Source organism: Artemia sp. Qi Xiang Cuo, chromosome 12 (genome assembly GCF_049724085.1).
Source record: "Artemia sp. Qi Xiang Cuo chromosome 12, ASM4972408v1, whole genome shotgun sequence".
Lineage (NCBI taxonomy): Eukaryota > Metazoa > Arthropoda > Branchiopoda > Anostraca > Artemiidae > Artemia > Artemia sp. Qi Xiang Cuo.
In genome coordinates this window covers 27325050-27350546 of record NC_142805.1, presented here as the reverse complement: position 1 = coordinate 27350546, position 25497 = coordinate 27325050, and the positions used below count along the sequence as shown (strand labels likewise).

General features: G+C 36.9%; 1 protein-coding gene across 2 annotated transcripts in view; it reads right to left on the bottom strand.

Annotated features, from left to right (window-relative positions):
- r (carbamoyl-phosphate synthetase 2, aspartate transcarbamylase, and dihydroorotase rudimentary) overlaps positions 1-25497 on the bottom strand; it is a 243477-nt gene that overhangs the window by 194612 nt on the left and 23368 nt on the right. The window contains exons 3-7 of one of the 2 annotated variants that reach the window (XM_089097829.1): positions 21440-21707; positions 18207-18517; positions 14106-14291; positions 3735-3958; positions 305-471 (exon numbers count right to left, since the gene is read on the bottom strand). In XM_089097829.1, the coding sequence (XP_088953955.1) occupies positions 305-471; positions 3735-3958; positions 14106-14291; positions 18207-18517; positions 21440-21707 (1156 nt within the window). Of the gene's footprint in view, positions 1-304; positions 472-3734; positions 3959-14105; positions 14292-17874; positions 17886-18206; positions 18518-21439; positions 21708-25497 lie in introns of those variants that run through there. The other variant, XM_089097830.1, reaches the window with a different exon arrangement.

Sequence of the window (25497 nt, the reverse complement as noted above, 5' to 3'; positions counted from 1 at the left end):
CAATGGTGGAGCCCAAGTTACGTGGGTGTCACAAGACAACAATAACTTTGTATTTGCCCCTGGTGAGAGATAGTCGAAAAGAGAGAGAAGGAGAGAGAGAAGTAAAGAAGAGAGACAAAGTCAAAAGAAAATTACATACAAAAAATATATATATATATATATGATATATATATATATATATATATATATATATATATATATATATATATATATATATATATATATATATATATATATATATATATATATATATATATATATATATATATATATATATATATATATATATGTAGAAATAATTTACCTGCTCAACATATTCCGGCGTTATGGGAAGAAAATAGACTTTATCGGCCAATCCCTTGGAGGTTTGAACCGTGGCAATGTTTGGATTGACTAGCACAGTTATTATGCCTTCCTCTTTTAAGGCTTTAATTGCTTGAGAGCCAGAGTAGTCAAATTCGCCAGCTTGACCTTTGAAATAAAACATAGATTAGTTTTGATCTAGAAGAAAATAGTGATTTTCAATCTAAACTGTATAAGGTTTTTAATTGTAAAATGTTTTTGCTAGATTCCCAGAATAACAGCTCTCCAGAAAGAGCCATTCTAAAACAAAATAAGAGCCATTTTCAGTTTGTTAATTCCATGCTCTATAAAATAAATACAGCACCATCAGATCTTCAGTACCTTTTCAACATAATAGTTGTTACTCTGACAACGCAGCACCCCCCCCCTCCATGATGGACACATATATAGCCCTAATCACATGTTAATTTGTTGTTCTTCTGATTAGTTGATGCATGTTAAAACCGTTTACCTTCTATCATGGGCGTCCATAAGGGGGGGGGGGCCTCTTTGTGTTCTGAGATTTATATTATATAGCATTAAAAGTGCCAATTAGACGAGGTTTGCCCCCCCCCCCCCTGGAATTCAGCTTATGGACGCCCATGCCTTCTATAGACTTTTAGATTTAGTATAGCCTGAATTATTGGGCTGAATATTGGACAAGAAAAAACTATTTTAAATGAGTTAAAAATGTGGATGATAATGGAAGAAAATAGGATAATCTGATTATCCTATTGATTATCTGTTTGTTTTAGTTGATTCGCAAGAAGATCTTATTTTTTTTTGTTGTGTTTATTGCGTTGTATTTCATTAGGTTTCTTTTCCTTTTTCCTCTTTTTTTCTTCATTTTCTACCTCTCTGTTTGTAATCTTGTTAAAAATGGGAAATAAATTTCATTCATTTACATTCAATCATTCATTCATTTGACAACCTGCATGCACCTAGCGCCTTTTGATTTAGCTAAACATTCCTCCTCAGCATGCCCTGTAAATTTCATGTCAATACCCTTAGTCATTCCTGAGATGTTGCACATAGACCCTTTTGACAACCTGGATGAAGATCGTGCCTTTTGATTCAGTTCAGAATTATCCTCGTACCGTTAGTAGTTTTTAATACATTGCAAATACGCCCTTTTGACAATCTGCATACATGCAGTATCTTTCAATTTAGCTAAACATCCCCCTCAACATACCTTGAATGTTTCAAGTCAATACCCCTAGTCGTCCCAGAGATATTACATATACGCCCTTTTTACAACGTGGATGCAGATAGTAATCTTCCTATACCTTCCTTGAAAGTTTCAACTTGATACCCTTAGCTATTCCTTAGATATTGCAGATCTGTCCTTTTGACAGCCTGGATGCAAATAATGACTTTTGATTTAGCTCTGATCCCCCTCAACACTCCCTGGAAGTTTCAAATTAATACCCAAAGCCGTTCCTGATATATTGTAGATACCCCTTTTGACACTCTGGATGCACATAGTGTCTTTTGATTTTGTTCCATCCCGATTTAGACGACCATGCAGCACATACTATTTTCCGATTTTGTTCGACACTCCCCTAAAAATTCCCTGAAAGTTTCCACTTCATATCCTTAGCCTTTTTGGAGACCCAGAATCAAACATTCCCCCTCTCCCAATAGTAAAACTTCTATACAAGCAATTGGCAGCTTTCATAATTTACAGCTCTTGCTCCAGAAGTTTTGGGAGGTCGCGTCATGTCCGGAGGCAGAGTTACTGGACCTTTCGACTATTTTGGGCAAAATGGCTATCTCATTCTGGGGAAGGTAAACAGGAAGGGTGTGCGAAAGCACCAGATGGTTGGCCCTCAGCCCCCCCCCCCCCCTCGCACTTCCTGGCTGAGGGGCCAAGAAACAGAGATCAGCACCACCGGTAGGGACTGTAAAGTCCAATGCCGTATTATCCTTATCCATCCTTATCCAAACTTTTGATCGAGTTTGGGGGGAGGGCAACTAAGAAAGTCATGTGAGGGGGGCTGGCTGCTCTTCGATCATTTTGATGCATTATACGAGCGGTAAAACTTTAAATTTCCAATCGAATAAGCCTCCCTCCCAGGTTTTTGCGACATATCCTTCCATACGAAGTGGCCTGGGGAAAAAATAAATAAATAATGCATGGCAACTACTTCGCTCTTTACATAGACAGCACTACTGCGTTGTCTATGATAAAGCAAATCTGAAAAAAAAATCCTCCACGTCTTGTATATAGCCTATGGTCTATCTGATCCCACTATCCAGAGTAGATTTGCAAGGGTTTCCATTAGTATATTCGTAAATATTCTGGACTAAAAGGCACATCGAGTGGTATGTTCATCATTTGGTCGGCAAATTAATCGAAACTGCAGAAAATCTACCAATGTCTTTCATGCTTTTAAATATAAAACTGAATGCATTTGACAATTCTAAACTCAAATTCTTAAACCCCATCTGCAGTAAATTAACAGGCGTTATGTGACACCACAATTTTAGAGGACACCGAAAAAGCGAAAATTTCTCATTTTCGTAAAAATTGAGTTTTAAATATCTTGAAAACCAAATAAGATAGAGAAAAAAATTAGTAAAAGCAAAATTTGAGGGAGCGGGGCACCAGAAGTGTTATTTATGTCAGTAAATGTCATACGTCACCTTTAAACTACCACGGTTGACCTGCCTAAGATTAACAAAAACAAAAACTTCGTCAACCTTATTATAGAGCAATGACAGATATATAACGACGAAAAACTAATATGACGTAGTGTAGGAATTTCTAAGCATCATAAGTTTTTAGCTTCTTATATCTTTCCGCATTACATGCCTGAATTTATAAGTTTTTAGATTCATCCCCCCTGCCAAAAAAAAATTATTTACCTCCTCCATCCCAAAAGAAATTCCTGCATAGATACCTAATGTTGTGTTTTTTTCCATGATTTGTATTATTATTACTTTACTGTGTAAAACTAATTATTAAATATTCTTGCTGTGCCCCTAAATAAGAGCAGAAAACCAAAAAAAGGCTGAAAAGTAAACAGCAGAAGAGGAATGCCTAGCGCTTCTTTATATACAGAAAAAACGGTCTAAAATGGGGTTTTCATATTATAGCAGGCCAATGTGGTTTAAGAAATTATCTTTTCCCCTTCCTTATAAAAATTAAACCTTCCTCCTTATCTGGCTACAGCCTCAAGGCCAGATCCAGAGGGGGGGGGAGGTGGAAGTTGATTTGACCCCCCCCCCCCCGAAAAACCATATTCTTGTAAAACCCCTCCCCCAAAAAAATCCTGGATACGGCCCTGTACAGCCTTAACTGAAAGAAAAAGATACACGGTAACGTGTTAAAGGAAAGAACCTAATAACATACTTTAAAAATTATAAAAAAAAGAAAGAAAAAGACACACCTATAGTTAGACCTCCAGAGCCAAGAAGTAAAACCTTTTTAGGCTTTGGCAAGTCTCCAACTGACTTAGGCATCGGTAGACCCGATTCCAGGGCAAGAGTGATTCGTTCTCGCACAGTAGGCTTGAGGCAACCATCTCGACTAGCCTGTACTGTTTCAAGGAATATTGAGAATAGCACTTCCAAATCTTCCGGACCGGCGGTATGCTCTGGGTGGAATTGAACACTGAAACACATAAATGAATTATTTCAGCGAGTTAACAGTTCTTTGGGGTATCAAGATAAGGCAACCGTCCAATTCTCCCTGAATATAAAGCAAAACGAAACTTGAGGTACGATAAAAAACAAAATATGTAATAAATGAAATTTACATATGCCAAGACAATGTAAACACTAAAAACGCTAAGCAGAAAAAAATCGTAATAAAGAAAGGAACTAAAAGACCAAAATAAGGACAAGTGGTCGTTAGATTTTAATCTTTGCCAGCGTTTTATGAATCACCTTCTGAAGGTGGTTAGTCATGGGTGCATCTACGACAAAACAAATATTAACAAGACTAATTACGGGTTGGTTGCACAAGATACATAAGAAACATTTCACTTCTTATGATTGTATATCCCAGAGAATGGTATAGCAAAGCTAGACAAGGCAACTCTGATCCCGGAGGAGGAAGTTTCACATCTACCGTTTCTGAAACCTCGCCGAGCATGTTATCACCGGCATCTAGCTTAATTCCACCTGTTACCAGAGACCACCACGCGACTACAGTAAAGCTGACTTCAGTCAAATGAAAACGAAAGTTCGTGGCATCAACTAGACAGAAGAACTCAGGGGACGAAAGGAATCTACTATCTTTAATCAAAGTTCTTGTTCGTGACGGTTCGACTGGAGTGGTCTATACCACTCAAGAAGAAGCATAAACCTCTGTATGTTCTAAACTGGACAAACAGTAAACAGAGGGCCTGGGCGGAGCATAGATCCAACCCCACCAGGGATACACAGGTTGCTTTTAAAAGACTTCAAAACAATGCGAAAGGTAACCGGGGCCAGTGCTAACGTCCGAGAGAAGAAGTTAGTAGATAGCTTCAGAAGCAACCCAAAAGACTTTTGGCGTCATGTAAAAACTGAAAAGAAAACCCAGGCCATAGTCTCAACTCTTCAAACTCCACCTCTCACGAGGCTGTGGATGATCCTGTGCGTAAAGCGAATACTCAATGATCAGTTCGCCTCAGTTTTTACCAGTGAGCCGAATTCTGGTTGCAGCAACTCACAGATCGCAAAATATGGAACCTCTGGACATGACACTCTCCGTGACATAGACATAACTGCGCCAAATGTACTCAAAGAGCTGAAAGGTCAAGATCCAAATAAATCTTCTGGTCCGGGCTGTCTCCATCTAAGGATGCTAAAAGAGTTAGCTGAAGCTATTGTAAAGCCAAGTACCTGTATTTATAAAAAGAGCCTTGGGTTAGGCCACTAGCAGTTGTGTGAAAAAAGGCTGTAATTTCCCCCATATTTACAAGTAGCAACAAGACAGATCCTAGCAGTACCTGAGCAATCCGTCTGACCCATGTACTATACAAGGTACTACAATCTCTTTTAGCTGAGCCCATGATTGAATTTCTATTATCTTACGATAAGATCTCGAACAAGCAATCCGGCTTTCTCAAAAAGGCCTGCAGAGTTCCAACGTTTGATGAATGGAAAATAAACACAGATCAATGCTTGCAAACCAACGTTATTTAATTCGATCTCAAAAAAGCCTTTGACAAGATTCCCCATAACAGACTACTATAAAAGTTAAGAGTCGCACTTGGTACTAAGAACAAGGGACTGACTAACATCATTCCCTGCAGCAAAGTCCTGACCGAGAGAAAACAATTAGTACGAGTGGATAGTGAAAACAATGAAACGAAAATCGATGAATTCAGTGGCGTACCACAGGGATCTGTACTTGTGCTTCTTCTTTTCAACACCTACATAAACGACCTTGTAGACGAAATCAATTTCGGTATCTTCCTATATGTCGATGAGACGAAGCTTTTCGAGTTATTCCCACACAGGAAGATGACAGCATTCTACAGAAGGACCTAGAGAAAGTTGAGAGGTGGATAGCAGCTTGGTTGATGGAAATTAATTCAATTAAAGCCCACTTACAAATAGGCCTTACAAGTGTTAACACAATTTATAAGCTCCTTGGAGTTACTCTAACAACTATCCTTGAAGAACATGACTTGGCCATAATCGTTGATGCCAAGCTGAGTTTCTTGAGCCACAATTAGGTAATCATCAAGAAGGTCTCGATGGTAGTTTGTATCATCCGTAGATCATTCAAGTTTATTGACAACGGCTCCTGAAGCTCCAACTACCAACTTTGGCCTGCTGTCTATATCATGGCGACATGATTGAAGCTTACAAGATCTGCAAATGAGTCTTTTATGATAACATTGCAGTAACCACCATTCTACGGCTCAGTACATCGAATCTACGTCGTCATCAGCTTAAATTGCAAGGCAGACGCTGTTTCAAGGACACTTGAAAACGAGTTTTTTCCAGTCTTTTCCAACTCCACAAAATCCCACCACTTAAAAATATGCCCCACAAGAGTAAACACAAGAGTAAGCTCCTTGGAGATATCCTAGCACCTAACCTTGAACAAGAACAGCACGACTTGTACATAATCATTAATACCAAGCTGAGCTTTTGGAGCCATTATGAGGCAATAATTAAGAATGCGTCGATGGTAGTTGAAAGCCTCCGTATATCATTCAAGTTTCTTGATAAGGAAATACTGTGTACACTGTACAAAGCCTTGGTAAGGCCAATCCTTGAGTATGGAAATCGTGCCACCCGCTTTTTTTACGATAAGGACATCGACTCGGTTGAATGCTTACAATGTAGAATGAAAAAATGCTGTCGAACTTTATCTCAACTCCCTTAAGACGAACGTCTTCAGAAGCTCCAACTACCAACGTTGGCCTACCGTTTTTATCGTGGCAAGATGATTGAAACTTACAAGATTTGTAAAGGCTTTTATGATAACATTGCACCCACTACCGTTCTACAGTTCAGTACATCAAGTCTATGTCGCCATCAACTTACACTCCAAGGTAGACACTTTTTCAAGGACACCGGAAGATGAGCTTTTCCCAGCCAGGTTATCTGCCCTCAGTCTGCCCTCATAAATAGTACATAGCCCAGATGTGGATTCGTTCCAGAAAGAAATTGATAATCTTTATAGATTTGATATGTTTTCTAGTTTCTCATTTTGTAGAAAATTGTAAGAGGCTTGTGCCTATCTTTTTTTTGCATTAAATGAATATTAATTAATAATTAATTTTAGTGTCATTCGATACCTTGAAAATCATTTTGCAAGTCAAGGTGTCGGCTGACCGTCTCAAAGACAAAGGGCCCAAAGACGAATTGGCTAATTTTTCCAGCACCACAGAGAACTCCCAAAGCAATTTTGCGAAAAATTGATAGGGGATCTTAATATGTGTCAATAGTTATAAAGCTAACAAGGCTAGCTTAAGATAAACAAAAAATATAATATTTTACTAATTGTTAAGCAAAGCGCTGTCTATTCAATGTCCCTACAACATAAGTAATACGTCCACTGTGTCTGCAAGGTTTTCAATCAAAGGGAGTAGCACCAAAAGAAACTCCCAAGCCTGTCAATTACTCAAAAGATACTTCCTTAGAGTTGACTTTTAACGTTTTCCTAGAATATTTTAGAATATGCTAGAATATAAATTATAGAATATGATAGAATATTTTTAGGAAATTTTTTCCTGAACTTGAAAAGAAAATTCTGCTTTGTTCAATCGAAAAAACAAAATTAATACTTTCTATTGATGTAAGTTTCAATGAATCTGAATATGTCTATTTTCGGCATAAAACGGGTGAAGCTAAATGGTTTTCCCAGAAAAATAGGTGTCAGCTTTTTGTTTTCTGTCGTTTATTCAGATCTCTTATCCAAGCTCTGCAAGTTATGGCAAGGCCACCAAATCAATTCTAAATAATTTGCCCACAAAAACTAAAAAAGTTTATAATGGATGAGTTACGGCGATTCTTTCAGGTACCACGTCCTTTTAACTAACATTAATTTCTGAATTATTAGTTTGTATAATTTCTATTCAATAATCTATTTCTTAATTTGATTTATTAAATAATGATGCATTTATATGAATTCCTTACTTTCTTAAATTTATGACACGCTATGTGTTTTCGCAGTAAGGTATACAGCCTTTCAATTAATTCCTTTCCATCGTTGTTGTTAAGTTCATGATTTTTCACACACCCAAAGCATAGCAACCCACAGACAATCAGGAAGAAATTAACTTTGTTTTTATTGGCTTAAGATTTCACACAAAAGGTTGAAAAACCAATCAGGCTTTGAAAAGGCAGGGTTATTTGTACATCCAAAAGTAAGGAGTAGCGTCATTGGCTTATGAAAACGTGAGTGGCCGACGTTTACCCCCCCCCCCGGCGATTACCCCCCGTAAAACACCCCCCCCCCGTGGAAAAAAAGACTTACCAAATTTGAGGGCTTTATTTGATTTTTATTTGAGTTTTATTTGAGTTTTGATTTTTTAATTTCCGTAAGGGGAAGGAATTTTGGTACTTGTGTATTATCCGCCACTCACTCGAGTTTACGCTGTGTAGAACAAATCGGTTTTTTCGTTAGTTTCTTCGTTACTCTAGAAACAAATTTTGGCTATTTTAGATTTGCACATAAGGGGGGGATGGGGTAAGGTATAGCGGGTCTGCATGCAAAATGTGTTAGGTACAATTAGTCAGTATATCACAGGCAGCGCAATCGCGCTACCTAAGTAGAGAACGATGTTGGCACAATGTATCATTTTATTAATTTTTTTGTTCTAGACCAGGGCATTTCGTATCGAAGGAGTTGTCGTAGAAACTTCGAAAAGGGTTCATTCGATAGGAAATAGAAGTGGCTTGTGCCCTTTTTAATAGTCGGAAGTGATTGGAAACCAACTAACACCCCTTCCACGCCCACCATTTCCCCAGACACATCCAATCAAAATTTTGAGACAGCCATTTTTTTCAGCGCAGTAGATTTCCAGATGGAAATTATGATTTTAAGGAGGACACTCCCTCACAGCCCTCAGGGCAAGGGTTGTAAGTTATGCCCTGGGGGCATATAAGGTTTTTTATAGAGAGCTTTTTCATAGAAAGTTTGAAAAGAGCTCATTTGATTGGAAACTGAATGGACTTGTACCCTTTTTAATAGTGGACAGAAATAAGAAGGTAGGTAGTCTCCCTCTCACTCCCACCATCTCCCCAAACACATCCAATCCAAATTTTGAGAGAGCCATTTTGTTCAAGGTAGTTGAAAGTTATGGAAATTAGGTCTTTGAGGATGACCCCCCCCCCCCTCACAGCCCTCAGGGTAAGAGTTTTAAGTTATGCTCTGGGGGCATATAAGGTTTTATAGAAAGAGTTGTCGTAGAAACTTCAAAAAGGGCTTGGAGGAAAACTAACACCCCTCCCCCGCCCACCATTTCCCCAAAAACATCCACTAAAAATTATCCATTTTGTTGAACGTAGTTGAAAAGTTCGGAAATTATGTCTTTGAGGATGACACACAGCCCTCAGCGCAAGGGTTGTAAGTTATGCCCTTGGGGAATATAAAGTTTTATAGAAAGCGTTGTCGTAGAAACTTCAAGAAGGGCTCGTTCGATTGGAAATTGAAAGGGCTAGTGCCTTATTTGATAGTCGAAAGTGATTGGAGGGCAACTAACGCCCCTCTCACGCCCACCATTTCCAAAAATCACATCCAATCAAAATTTTGAGAAAGACATTTTTTTCAACGTAGTTGAAAGTTCTGGAAATTAGGTCTTTGCCAGCGTTGTCCTAAAAACGTCAAAAATGACTCATTCAATTGGGAATTCAGAGGGCTAGTGCCCTTACTAATAGCCAAAAGCCTATCAGAGGGCAAATGTCCCTCCCCCATACCCATCATTCCCCCAGATACTTCCGGTCAACATTTGATATAACAATTTTGTCGAACGTAGTTGAAGGGTCCGAAAATTATGTTTTTTAGTGTAACAATCCCTCACAGGCCTCAGGGCTAAAGTTGTAATTTATACCCTGGGAGCATATAATGTCGCATAGAAAGTGTTGTCGTAAAAATTACAAAAGGGGCTCTTTCGACTGGAAATTGAGAGGGCTATTACCTTTTTTAATAGTCGACAGCAATCAGAGGGAGAATCGCCTCAACCCCATCATTTCCCCAAACATTTCTGATCAACATTTTGATATAGCCATTTTGTTCAACGTAGTTGAAAGGTCTGGAAATTATGTCTTTGACGATGACAACCCTCCCCTAATAGCCCTCATGACAAGGGTCGTAAGTTATGCCCTTGGGACATATAACGTTTTTATTGAGTTTTGTCGTAGAAGCTTCAAAAAGTGCTCATTCGATTGGAAATTGAGAGGATTAGTGCCTTTTTTATTAGTCGAAAGTGATCAGAGGGCAAATGTCCCCCACGCCTATCATCTCCCAAAACACTTCCAATCAAAATTTTGATATAGACATTTTTTAAGCCTATCAGAAAGGTCTGATAATAATTTTACAAATTATTTCCATGATTTGAGTATAATTGAGACTCCCATTTCTCCTGCCCACCCCGTCCGCTCCACGAAGTATCGCCTTCCTCCAATTAAATCAGAAAGAGCTAGATTCTCAATCAGATACCAGATTCCTCATATTGTAAATAAACGTAATTTAGTAGAAAGGTTTCCAAGTTTCAAGAGCAGATCTTCTTTGAAAAAACATATTTCAAAAATGGTTCTTTGTCTGGATGTTGGGATTGATGAATAATTGATATTAGTGTGAATTGTGTTATGGTATTCTCACGCTGGGGTGGTCTCCTCTGTTACCTCCTACCTTGTATGTTTTTTTGTTTTTTTTATGTCCTGTATTTGTTATTTCGGCATTTTCTTATATTTGTTTATGGCCAACACATGGAGCCCTGCTCTCCGTCGACCGAGTTAAGAAATTTATTTGTCATGTGTTTTTGTCAATAAAAGATCTCGTCTTGTCTTGTCCGGAAATTCTGTCTTTGAGGATAACAAATCCCTCCAGCCCTCAGGGTAAGGATTGTAAGTTATGCCCTGGGAACATATAGGGTTCTTATAGAAAGTGTGGTCATATAAACTTCAAAAGCGGCTCATTGGATTGGTAATCAGACGCTCTAGTGCTCTTTTTAAGAGAAAAAGTAATCAGAGGGCAGCTACTCTCTCCCCCTACACACACGTCTTATTGTCCCGAAATGCGTCTAATAGGAGTTTTGAGATACCCAGTCAACTCAAAATGGTCTAAATATCATATAATACGGCTTTGGGATCAAAAAAAAAACCCCAGAAATTATGGGCAAGTGTTGCTAATTATCCCTAGGGGTTATTAAGGTTTTTATGGAAGGGATGGTTGTTTATCTTCAGAAGAGGCTCAGTCTTTCTCCCTAAAAAGAATATGTCAATATGGAACGAAAAAAAATTAATCGAAAAAAACTTTTTACAAAAAATAAGTTTTTCAAAAAAAGTAAAGAACTCCATTAACCAAAAATGAACAAAAATAGAATCAAATCATCTACCAAGGATACAACTACCACAAATCAGTATCAATGAATAAAGTCAATAATTTGACTCGTTTTGAGTCACACTCAAAACGAGCAGAAATTAATCTGTGTAGGGTTCTAAACCCTATGCTTTCTGAAAGCTAGAATACAATTTGTACTTTACTTAAAAAAAATTCAAATGAAAAAAATGAGCATGGTAAGTTTTATATACATATGCTTATATTTATTCCTTAAAATAATAATTAATTTTTCACTTCTTAAACTTATAAAAATGAAAACATTTAAAAGAATTTTTTAGTAAAGTACAAATTTTATTCTAGCTTTTAGAAAGCATAGGGTTTAGAACCCTACTCAGATTAATTTCTGCTCGTTTTGAGTTTGACTTATTTTAATTTATGTTTGTTTTGGGTTTCATTTATTTATTGATACTGATTTGTGGTAGTTGTATCCTTGGTAGATTATTTGATTCTATTTTTGTTCATTTTTGGTTTAATGGAGTTGTTTTACTTTTTTTTGAAAAACTTATTTTGTGCAAAAAGTTTTTTGATTAATTAGATAGATAGATAGATAAGTATATTTTAAAGCCAAATACACGGCCATGAACATAGTACAATAACATAAATGAAAGGCACAACTAAAATAAACTTTGATCAGCGATCATTTTAAAACACTTAAATGAAACACTACATTAACCTAATAATAGTACTTAATACTTAAAAATACGGTCAATGAAAAGAAAACACTTAACACGTGGAATAAACACTTAAATGAAACAATACATTTACTTTATACTTATCTTTTTTAACTCTTTTACTTTATACTTTATACTTATCTTTTACTTATTTACTTTATACTTATCTTTTTATACTTGCCGCAAAGCGGGCAAGTATATCTGTCTTCATTGGAATATCTTTCAAATCTTGTCCTTTGGCAGGCAATTAGCCCTGAACTGGATCCAAAGTGTCAAATATCTTGCTGGTAATTTCAGCTTAAGATAGAACTCCTACCCATAAACCACCTTAACATCCTTATAAGACTGTAGTGTTTCTGATTTTTTTTATCTCCTCAAATCATTTTTGGATCATTTGATTCTCTAGTACTTTTCTTAATCTCATTCTCTTAATTTGCATTTATATCCATTGGTCCTCTACCTTCATTCCGAACAAAAGAAAATCCTGTTTTGTCTAAAATGTCTTTTTATTTTTGTGACCATGATCTTTTTTCCCCAGCGAGAGTAAATCTTCTTAAGCTGCCTTAAGCAACCAGTAGGCTACTGCTCTTAAGCACTCGTTAACTGGGCGACTCTCAACCAAAATTTGGTCATATACCTAGAAAGAATTGTTTTTTGACTTCAAACTGTCCAAATACTTTACCTCCCCCCCCCCCTTATGTGCAAATATACAGTCCAAATTATATATTGCACATATATTCTGTCGCTTGTCTTTGCCTTGTCTCGCGCTAAGCTGAAAACAAAAAAAAAATAAAGAAAAAACCGATTTTTTTTCAAGTTTTACGCCGCGTAAACTTGAGTGAGTGACGCATAATACACAAGTACCAAAATTCCTTCCCACTACGGAAATTAAAAAACAAAACTTAAATAAAATTCTCAAATTTGGAAAGCCTTATTTTCCACGGGAGGTATTTTCCACGGGGGGGGGGGGGGGTATTTTCCACGTGGAGTATTTTCCTCCGGGGTATTTTCCGCGAGAGGGGTGTGTTCCGGGGAGGTATTTTCCGGGTGAGGGGTATTTTCTGGGAGGATGGGGTATTTTCCTAGAACCGAAAACATGATTGGCTTACAAAAACGTGATTGGTTTATAAAATGTGACTGGTTTATAAAAACGTGATTGGCTTATGTAAGTCAATGAAGTCAAAGCTTTTACCATAGAAACTAATCTTGTTTTCCGTTTCTTGATTTCGTTAACATTGCTTCTTTGCCGTTAAACATATTTGAAGAAAAGACCAATGTATGACAAAATGGATAGAAAATATATAATTTGGGCTATATGTTCGCAAAATAGGACAGGGGTGGGATAAAGTAAAGCAAAGTGCTTTTAGAAATAATATAAGTATTTTGGATTTTTTTTGGAATTACGGAATTTTTTGAAATTGTTTTCAGAATTTATAGCGCTTCCTTGTGAAGAGAAGAAACTTGTAAACTAGGACCCTATTCTCTTTTATTCAATTAAGTTTCTTCATTAAAGAGAAGTGATTTCTTTTTCCAACAGTTTTGGCAAAAAAAAATAATATAGACTTTCTTCAACAAACAACCCTAGAAACCATTAAAACACTTATTTATTGACAACTTAAATTCCATCGATATTTTTGAGGGTGTGCCAGGGGCTTTCAGATTTGAGATTGAAGTATTTAGGTGACGGGGAAGTGTTTTTTCCTGGGATCCTTAAATCTTCATCCCGGGAGAGGATTATAGCAGTGACTGGATTTATAAAAGAGGGTTTAAAAAGATGTAAATAATGGGTTTAAGGTTTTTGCTTCCTGTTAGTAGTTATACCATTTATTTAAGTGTATACTGGCTGTTGTCTTATATAATCATTGTAATGTTTGCGTATGGCCTAGCGGCTGAATAAATTATCTATCTATCTATATATTATATGATCCTGACATAATTCCATTACCAATGAATAGCGCTAACTTGCCACCAAATCACGGTCCTTTTTTCTTTAAATGAATAAAAGCATCACCTCTAATATTAATATTCGATTTCTTGAGGTCACATTATTTTTTTTCAAAACAAGGATAGAAACTTACCTGAAAAATGGCAACGATGTATGAATAATCCCCTCATTAGTTTCGTCATTTGCATTGGTGAATAAAGGTGACCATTCAAAGGGCAGTGATCCTATGTCAACTGTATACCCATGATTTTGAGAAGTTATGTAGCACTTACCACTATCATTATGATAGCATGGCTGATTATGCCCACGGTTGCCGTATCTGCAATACAAAGATGGGGTCAATTATACCTACTCGCAGACCTGAGTAAATAAGATTTATATTTTCAGTTTCACTCTCCCCACTCCAAACCAAACATAACGTTAGGTAATCCATATATTTTCGATTTTAGCTTACTAGTACTGATTAGTTTGGAACAGATGAGCTCCGATTCTAGACCCGTAGGTGAGTTACAAACAGATTTTGTTTCGGGGAGGGGGTATTTTTACAAAACAAAAATTAAAAAACGTATCAGAAATTTGTTTATATTCATTTTTGTTATGTTTTTGTGAGTCAGACGAACATTTCGGGAGAGGGGTTCAAACCCCCTGCCTCCCCCGTGGATACGGCCTTGGTGAAACATAGCATAGAATGCAACTTGATACAGTACTTCCCAAGTCCCGGCCTTTTTCATGGCGTCTAATCTGAGCTGAAACAACCCTTTTCATGTGGTTTCTTAGCTACAAGTTTTGGTTCCTAAGAAAAAAACAAAACAAAATAATATATAGCTGTCAGCTAGACTTAGAGGCGTATACGGAGGAGGGGGGCCTGGGTATTCATGCCCCTGCCCAATAAATTGTATAATTTATATGATTATTTAAATTACTAGACAAAGAGTCTATCAGACCACAGACATAGAGAGGCTAATATTTTTGTGATAACTAACAAAAAAATAGCTTTCCCTTAGCCCAAACACATTATTCCATGTCCCCTTACACTCCGCCCCCAAAAGAAAAAGAATAATTTTTTCTGGAAGTTCCAATTCGATTGCCGAACCAGGCAACAAAACCCAGTATAATTACCAAATAACATACAAAAACAGTCACCTTTCAATGAAATGTACTGACTGTATGCAGTATATATAATGAGATATACTCGCTTGCCTTCAGGCCTCAGGTATAGTGAAAAAGAATGTAAGCTCTCCTGTGAGCATCCGAAAACCAGCTGACATTGACCTAATTCTAAAAGCATCCAGAGAAACCGTTACCAGCTCTATTATAGCGTCATATTTTTCAGATTAGCCGTTTTCTGTATGTTACAGATACTTACCGATAATATAAAGTAATATTTCTTGTCTTAAAAATAATTTTTAATTTTTCAGATTTGTACCACCCAAAGTCTGCCCTCGCGGAAAGAAAATTCTACGTCTATTTCTGCGTAGACCAATAACGGGAAAATATTGTTACCTAAGTACAAGCGACTATTCCCATGTTTGGATGATTGAATGAATATTAAAAAAAAAAAACACACATGGGTAGAAACTTCGCACTTTGCTCAGCAATAATTTGTTTTGGTAGTCACAAAAACGACTTTTTTTTAGAAAAAGTGACAAACATCTTTTTAAAAAGACAATTGTTTAACTCAATAAGTCCAAGCTTCTCAGTTAAATTCAACGATAATTTTTCCTGTAAAACAGTTTATCAGTCTAACCAATTTATTAGCGCTATCAACTGCAGCAAAATATTGGTTATTTAGAAATTTATGTTTGCTACAAAATTCTGAAACGTTTCACCTTCATTGGTACAAACATTCAAAAATAAAACTTTAAACACTTTCAAATGAGCCGGTATTTTTTAAATCGGCCTCAAATCAGTAATATCTTTTGGGACTCTGCAATTGGGAATTAGGGTTACATACGCTTGTTTAAAAATGCCATCAATAAAACATTGGCTAAAATTTGCTTTTGAAGGAGTGGATAAAAGATCGGCACACTAATTTAAACGGCATCTCATTTGGGTAATTTATGGGAATCGTGACCTTCAAATTGTTAGCAACTGAACTATTCTCTAGGATAAGAATATTTAAAACTGAGTCATTAGGTGGTAGATTGTTAATCGTGAATAAATTCTGCAAATAATGAAAAAAAATTATTAACATCACTAGTTGACAGCGGTTTTACCATCATCATCTCTCACTTCAACTTTGGTCACTTTTTTATCTATCATGAAACTTCTTCGGGTTGGATTTATATAACTCACTTATTATTTTATAGACGTATCGCTTACACGAACATCTTATTTTATACATTGTGTTTCATAATCATTTAAATTCTTCCTCGGGTCCAGTCAAATGCAATTTATTCCTCAACTTTATTAGATCCCGACTATCTTGTGTATTCAATGGTTTGTCATTAGATTTCACGGATTTTTTTTATGGGAAAATTTCAAAATATTTTTCAAACAAGAATAAACTCGCCATTACGTCGCAATCAGACAATGACAGGATATCAATGACAGTGACAATGACAGGATATCCAGTCACAGGCTGAGAGTCATTTCCTATAGATATTTACTAGCTCTTTTATGCAGGGTCTGTACGCCATTTTTTTTTTTTTTCGGTTTGAATAAACTGATTAGGCACCCAAGCAACACACAGCTGGTCACTCATACAGCTGGTCAGTGCAAGGTTGTAAGCAAGTTACACCGTCTAGGACTTCATATGTATGAAGGGACTGAGTATACTCCAGTTCGGTTTGAATGGCTTGACTGGTGACAAAGCTACTGCATTGAACACATACACTGGTACTGGGGCAGCTTAACATGGTCTTATTTCCCTGGTTGTCCTAAGGGCTTCCACAGAGTCTAAGTCGGCGACTAGTCCAGCGCAGGCCGCATGCATGCGCTTTGCGCATTGATGGCAATCAAACGAGGGGCTGTCCTTTGTCGGCTCGTCACAAATATGGTAACTCAGGTCAGGACCTAAGGAGTCTTTTCTTTCTAACTTTATATAGTCTATAGCAGCCGTAAGTCCTCGTGATAAGTCAAGAGAGGCTGGTAATTTTACCATCAACTTTTCACTCGGGAAACTAATATCCGTTTTAAATTACTCATGGCGCTTCTCATTGTTTTAGCTGTTTTGGACTGTTATTTTTTACTTCAGTTTAAACAGAATAGAGGTTTAAGGAGAATCTTTTCGTGTACAAATTACGGACAAAAAGCTCTTCTTCAAATCAGATGAATACTTAGTTTCCCCACAGCTAAAATGAAACCATTTGTTATATTTAAAGCATTGCATGCCACCTGTTTTACTGGTTATTCTTTTCAAGCAAATGCCACAATATTTTACTTCTATAATAGATAGCACTACTAGGCACGATAAATATAAAAAGAAATTCAGACCTCTGAGGTACTTAAATCTCTTTGTGAAAATCTTTGCACTTGAAAGATCACTAAATCCCAATGCAATTTGTAGTCAAGTAGTAAAATGTCAATTAGTAAGCACACAAAAAATAATCTGATTATGAATAAATTTTCAATAAATGTCCGTAGGGAAATCACACAAGTTGAAACTTTACTGTATTGTCCGAAACTTTAAGTTAAAACTTTTAGTTATTGATTCAATAACTTGTTTCAACAACTTTTAGTTATTGAAACAAGTTGAAACTTTAAGTTATTGTCCGAAAATAAGGTGTTTACACAAGGATTGTATACAAGGCTCGGTCAGTAAGGACGGCAAGCCTACAACCCCTCCTCCCTCTTCTAGCACACACGCCGGGCCTTCACTAGCCCAAGAATGGTTGTAAGGATGACCTGCTCGATCAAATTTATACCAACAACGTTTAAAAAAGCAACAAATGAAAACTTGCTTCATTTTATGAGAAGTACATCAAGAAGGAGGACAAGCCTACAACCCCTCCTCCCTCCTCTAGCATATACGCCGGGCCTTCACTCACTCAAGAATGGTTGTAAGGATGACCTGCTCGATCAAATTTATACCAACAACGTTTAAAAAAGCAACAAATGAAAACTTGCCTCATTTTATGAGAAGTACATCAAGAAGGAGGACAAGCCTACAACCCCTCCTCCCTCTCCTAGCATATACGCCGGGCCTTCACTCACTCAAGAATGGTTGTAAGGATGCGCTGCTCGATCAAATTTATATCAACAACAATTACAAAAGCAACAAATGAAAACTTACTTCATTTTATGAGAAGTGCATCCTGCAGCTAAGGCCAGAAGCTGATGACCAAGACATATTCCAAAAATTGGTTTCGTCGAATACTTCAGCAATGCTTTCAAGTGGTCTACAGTTTCGCTACAGTGTACTGGATCACCTGGGCCATTTGATAAGAAAAGACCATCGTATGTAGATGGGTCCGGCCGTGCATCCCATGGATAAACGTCCACGCGGGCACCTCTACGCGCAAGACAGCGTAGTTGGTTATATTTCAGCCCACAGTCGATTGCTGCAATTCTTAACTGTCCTTCTGGGTTGATTGTAAATGGTTGCTGAAAAAAGGATATATAAAAGCAAGAATTACAAATACCAAAAACGGAGATTTGAGGGAGAGTATATTATGCAACCTCTCCGCAACAAAAAAAGTATTTTGGCACATTTCATTGGATTTTATTTTCTGCACAATTGAGAAGCTTCCATTTTAAATCTAGATTTGACATTACATAATCCCGGACAAGTCGCAAGAGCCATGTGCACATACCTGAAACTGGGATTTTTAGAGGGGATGGACTATAGACCTCTCTTGATTTTCAATAAATAGTAGCAGAATTTTCAAAAACGTTACGTAAGCGGAAAATGTCAATTTCAGGTACCATCATATACATCACACTCACTCTCATACCGTCTATGGCTCCAAAACAATTTCTCCCGAATACAGAAGGAATAGGGAAGCATTCCTAAGCCAGGTACGCAAATAGAAATTTAAATTTTTTCAGGGAAGGAGGAAAGGTAAATTTGTAAACACCGCATGACAGAAGGAGTGTATAAGTTTTTTTGGTTGGAGAGGGGGGCAGGCCTGGATCCCATCCTCCAGTCGGGCTAGTTTTTCAGTCCTCCAAGAATGGTTGGAATGATCTCCCTTCTAGATCAAAAATTGTGCATAGAAAGGCGAGATTTTTCTCACTTCCCACACATAGATCCATTAATACCTGGAATTAAAACGCTCAAGAGGTTACAAGATCCTGTCGCATATCTTACAAACAACACACAAATAAGAAATCATCCCATCTAATTTTCACACGTTTCTTAACTAAATTTAAATCATGCTCCATATGTAAATACAATAAGTTTTTAACTACTGTAATTTTTCTTCTTATTAGATTTAAAACATCAAAGACATAAAAAAAACATTTTTTTCCAAGAAACAACTTTTTTAACTGAAAGTAAGGAACGACATTAGAACTTAAAACGAAAAGAAATTACTCCGTATATGAAAGGGGCTGTCCCCTCTTCAACGCCCTGCTCTGTACGCTAAAGTTTCATTCTGTCTCACAACTCTATTTTTCAAAATAATACTTTAGCATAAAGAGCGGGGCGTTGAGGAGGGGACAGCCCCTTTCATATACAGAATAATTTCTGTTTGTTTTAATAATTAAAACGAAATTTGCATATTAATTTTACCTTTTTTGGCTAAATGGCTTTCTCAAAATTATTCTGGATACGAAAAGAGCTGTTCCCTCCTCAGCGCCTTGCTCTAACTAAAGTTTCTTATTGTTTTAAAAAGTAGAGTTGTGAGAAAGAGTCTAACTTTAGCGTAAAGAGCGAGGCGCTGAGGAGGGGACAGCCCCTTTCATACACAGAATAATTTCTGTTTGTTTTAAGTTTTAATGTCGCTCCTTACTTTCAGTTAAAAAAAAACTTTTTTTTAATTTTTGAACGTTTTTGAATTAATGCAGATTTTGAATTTGGCTCACCGTACATGAATAATTACAATGAAATTTGCATATTGATTTTACTTTTTTTTGGCTAAATGCCTATCTCTAAATTTTGATCGGAAGATGTTGAGAAAAAAAAGGGGCGGGAGAGTAAACACGCATCCATAATCTTTCTTCTGAAAAAAAAAAATTCCGCATTTTTGCAGATAGGAGCTTGAAACCTATACACTAGGGTTCTCTGATACGCTTAATCTGATGGAGTGATTTTTATTAATATTCTATGACTTTTGGAAGGTGTTTCCACTTTTTTCGAAAATAAGCCAATATTCTCAGGCTCATAACTATAGATGGGTAAGACTAAACTTGATGAAACTTATATATTTAAAATCAGCATAAAAATCAAATCCTTTTGATGTATCTATTGATATCAAAATTCCGTTTTTTAAATCCCTTTCATGGAAATTCGCCTCCCCATGAAAAATTCTTCCACGGAAAAATCCTCCCACGTAACCCTCTCTCCCCAACCCCCTCCCACCAGATGAAATCCCCCCTGAAAACGCCTGTTTACTTCCCAATAACCAATACTATATGTAAACAATGGGCAAAGTTCATAACTTGCAGCCCTTCCCCCGTGGACTGTGGGACATTAAGTCGTCCTAAGAGACATAGGTATTAGATTTTTCGACTATGCTGAACAAAATGGCTATCTCAAAATTTTGATCCGGTGACTTTGGGAAAAAAAGCATGGGAGGGGGCCTAGTTGCCCTCCAATTTTTTTGTCACTTAAAAAGGACACTAGAACTTTTAATTTCCGTTCGAATGAGCTCTCTCGCAACATTCTAGGACCATAGAGTCGATACGATCACCCCTGGAAAAAACAAAAAAACAAACACGCATCCGTAATCTTTCTTCTGGAAAAAAAAATACAAAATTCCACATTTTTGCAGATATGAACTTGAAACCTCTACAGTAGGGTTCTCTGATACGCTGAGTCTGATGGTGTGATTTTCATATTACTTATATGGGGTGTTTCCCCACTTTTTCAAAAATAAGGCAAATCTTCTCAGGCTCGTAACTTTTGCCGAGTATGACTTAACTTGATGAAACTTATATATTTATAATCAACAAAAAAATCCGATTATTTTTATGTATCTATTGGTATTAAAATTCCGTTTTTTAGAGTTTCGGTTACTGTGAGCCGGGTCATTCCTTACTTACAGTTCGTTACCACGAACTGATTGATTTTATCATTAAAAATTAAGTTCCCAAATAAAAAAATCCTTTGAAAAACTATCCCCAACCCCACCCCACCCCTCTTCCCCAAAAAAGACCTCAAGACCGGTAGAGGATGGAGAAAAGAGGGCACGACATCCTTATCTGGTTCACCGAGATTCAACTTAGATTAGAAAATTGCATACTTTCTCGAGCGGAACTATATTTTTCCAAGCGGTGTAACTCTTTCTGACCTTTACATTGAACATTATAATTTCATTAAAGTTTCTGTACTGATACATCGCTTGAATATTAGCTATAACTTACCTTGGAGGCAACTTCGTTTACCAAGTTTCGTTTTGAAATGTCAACAAATGGAACATCGTCTTGTCCATCAAATACAATTTTTCCAGCAAGTGTTCCATGCTCCCGTAGAATTTTCGTCAGCTCTCTCGTATCAATTCCCTCAAGGCCGGGTATAGCTTGCTGCTTTAGCCATTCGTCTAGGGACTTGGCTTTATTCCAATGACTGGGACTGTCACAAAGAGTCCCAACTATAAAAGCTTCAGCCCATATTTGGCTTGACTCTAGCCACCTAAAAAAAAAGGGTATAAAAATGTACCATTGAAAATTGATAGATACCTGCCAATTAACTGGTAGATAAATTGGTAGAAATTGGCTAATACCTGCCATACGCAGCCATATACAGAAGAAACACATTAGTGAAGACGAGCTCAGGGGTTGCAATTGGGAGGGTCGCGGGGGATTAAGGACCCCAAGATTTTGAAAAAAAAAACTTTCTTAGCATTCTCAGCGAAAAAAACAAACATGTTCCTTATATTTTGAAAACTTTTCTTTTATATTCATTAAAAAATAAAAAACCTGGACTCGTCCCCTACATTTTTGTCAATTGGCGCCACTGAACAAGATATACAAAGAAAACAGAGAAAATAACATATGAAGAAAAGGAAAATGGAATTTTGAAGCGTGCCTTTTAATTGGAAAAAATGAGGTATAATTTCAGATGCCAGCTGGTAAAAACACAGTTCTACTTAAAATAAATACAGTGTGACTTATGGTCTACTAAAATTCTGAAAATATACACCATTGCCGAGGACGCGCACTGAAGGTTTTTAAAATTATGTTCATTTCTGTATGAATAGTATTGCCATGTACTTTTAATTTCCAAAGCGTAAAAGCCAGAGTGCCAAAAATTGGCTACCCCCAAATACAAAAAGCCATTAATTCCACAAAACCTGCCAAAACGTTGACAAATTAATATAAAATTTAAAGCATTCATTTTTTTTATTCCTAAATTTGCGGCACCAGGCATAATTCAATATCTGATTTGCTCTAGTCTTTAATCGAGGTTTTAGATGACTGTTGAACCTTCTTTTGAAAAAGTCAACAAAGAAAGTTTTGGAAATAACTTCCCCAAGAAGATCATTCCGAATCGAAGTGCAACGTCGAATGAAGCTATTCGTCAAATAGTCTGTTCTCGGCGTCCCAGCCTCAAGATAATTGAGCCGAGCTGTGTGGCTTCATGTGTGTCTTGTAGATTGGACAATGGGAAGCACAATATGAGAAGGCTACAGAGCTTCATTGGTAATTTCAAATAGAAATTCAAATATCGCCATCTAGCATTTTGAAGCATTTTTTCTATAATAGATGTCTCTAAGAAGAACCTAAAATTATACTGAAACTAAAGAAAACTCAGCGAAGAAGTAGGGTGAATCTAAAAAACAGCCACTTAGCGCATCCAGACAAGAAACGGAAGCCTGGTAAAAGGTCGGTTACCATAGTATCAACCAAGTACGATCACAGTTTTAGTTATAGATTTGCTAATTTGGAATAGCCAGCCCTGGTCATGATCTTTCAAGACGTTACATCCTATCGTGAGTAACCACGGTAGCTCAAAGAAAAATTAAGAAGCCCCTCATCCTAATCCCAGTGAGTCGAAAAGCACCATGTAATCCCTTTCCAATTATGATCTACCAAAGCTTAGTATATTTGGCAAGTATTTAGCTCGCAATTGGATCCAAATCCCCACAAAACAGGGGGGGGCAAGACTCAGAAAAAAAAAACATTTTTACTTTCTTAAACCAACATAATGTTGACGACTGACATGTACAAGCACTCCAACCTTGAATACATATGAAGTTAAGCCTTGTCTTAAAATCATTCAAGACAAAAACAAAGAACTAACGAACCGCATTCAAAGGTGCAAGTCAGACACGGGACATTAAAAGGAGTTCTGCAGGGTAATATAAGACCGTGTTTCGGCAAATCTCCCTAAGTTGAGATAGGGGGATTTGGCATGAGTAACTGGATGTGGTAATAGATGGCTTCCTCTACTAATTTCTGTTGAAATCGTGGAGATCCCACTATAAATGACCAAAATGTCATGCGGCTGCAGGGCCCTAAGTCTTCGAGGGCTTTACTGTGCCCATGGCAAAACGCTCCATCTCAATTTAGATCAATTTACTCAGCGAATAATCTCTCTTTGCTGCTCCAAGTTAAGGCATTTTGCCCTGAATTTGCAAGTTCAGGGCTTTTACAGTGTTCAAGGCAAAAGGCCCTATCTACGCTTTATGGTATCTTACTTCGGATAGTTTCTTCAACTTTGAAGTGATTTTTCTCAAAACAACGTTTTTCTCAAATAGTTTTTTTTTTCTATTAAGACACTGTCGAATAGTAATAGTTTAATTATGGCACTTGGCAAAAACAGAGCAAAGATAATAACTTTAATTTTCCAGCGGCTTTCGCTAATGATTTATCTTATAATCTCACTTTTGATATCTAACTTTTCTATCTCATCTATCTTACTTTTTATAAGTCCCCTTTTGATATTTCTGCAAGGAAGAAAAGAATATAAGACATTTTCAAAGACCAGAAACACGAAGACCAACTACCTTGACCAGAAAGGCCTAAAGAGACCAGAAGGGCCAACTATCGGGGGGGGGGATATAATTAAGATAATAGAGAAACAGAAAGCTTACGTGTAAAAAAAAAATATAAAAAATATTTATCTTTTTGCTGCTTTAAAGCGCAAGGTGGTACCCTAAAGAATCGCCCTATCTCGTAAATTATAAACTTTTTTTAGTTTTTCGTGGCCAACCTGTTTAGAATTGACTGGGCGGTCTTGCCATTAACTTGTACACCTTAGATAAGAGACCCAAATAAACGACATAAAACTATAGGCCGATGCCTACTTTCTCGGAAATCTTAAAAAAAAACAAAAAAAAACAATTAACTTCTCCCGTTCTGTGCCGGAGACAGAGACATTCATCTTTAATGAAGCTTGCATAATTAGAAAGTTGAACTTTACTTTTTCGATTAAACGGAGCAGAATTGTCTTCTTAAAGTTGAGGAAAGAATAGTCCATAAACCTGTTCCGGCATACTTGTTGAGAAAACGTTAAAAATCAGCCCGAAGGAGATACCATTTAAGCAATTTGACAGCTTTGGGAGTTCCCTGTGGTACTACTCACTTTAGTTGAAAACCTTGCCGATATAGGGTGCATATTATTTATGCTGTATATTCATTGAATAGACAGTGCTTTGCTTAACAACTAGTAGATATTACATTTTCCGCTAATTTAAACTAGCCTCTAGTTAGCTTTTAGAGCTGTTGACACATTGAAGATCCCCTATCAGTTTTTATAAAATTTTAAGGAAATATCATTTGAATAATTTGGAAGCTTTGAGAGTTCCCCGCTCTAATATGCCCTTTGTCTTTGAAACGGTTAACCGACGCTGAGGCTCACATAATTATTTTAAGGTATCGAACGGTGGGTTCTTTCGTAAAAAAAAAAAGAACCAACCATGTTTCGCGGTCTTACTTCAGACTCAAAATATGACTTGACAATAACGGGTAAAAAAAAAAACGGGGTTATTTGGCTTACCTTTCTGGCCTACGCTTCAGGATTAATGGGACTGGCATACAAAATGAATCACAAAAATCAACCAATGCAATTAAAGCGCAGCTTTTTCCCACGGAAATACAGAAAATATTCTCTTTTTTTCGTATATAACATACATAAAAATAGTTTGGAGTGATCATGCATACTGATTTGTGGATTGTGGTCTACTAATCTTAAGGCGAATGTCGTAAACGCCATCTGAAAAATTCCTACATCACCAGTGCTCGGAATCACATTACCTATTCTGGTTCAATTTCAAAGACACTTGCAGGCATTTTTTTCTTATTTGCCATTACCAGTCACAGGAGCAGAAGGGGGGGGGGGGGTAGGTGCTAATTCACAAAAATACAGGGAGCAAAGATTTTCAGAGTTTTTCGTATATATCGCACTCAGCAAAACAATAGGGATTCGTTTTAAGCTTAAAAAAAAGTAACAGCATTCTGTGACTTCATTGCCAAAATAT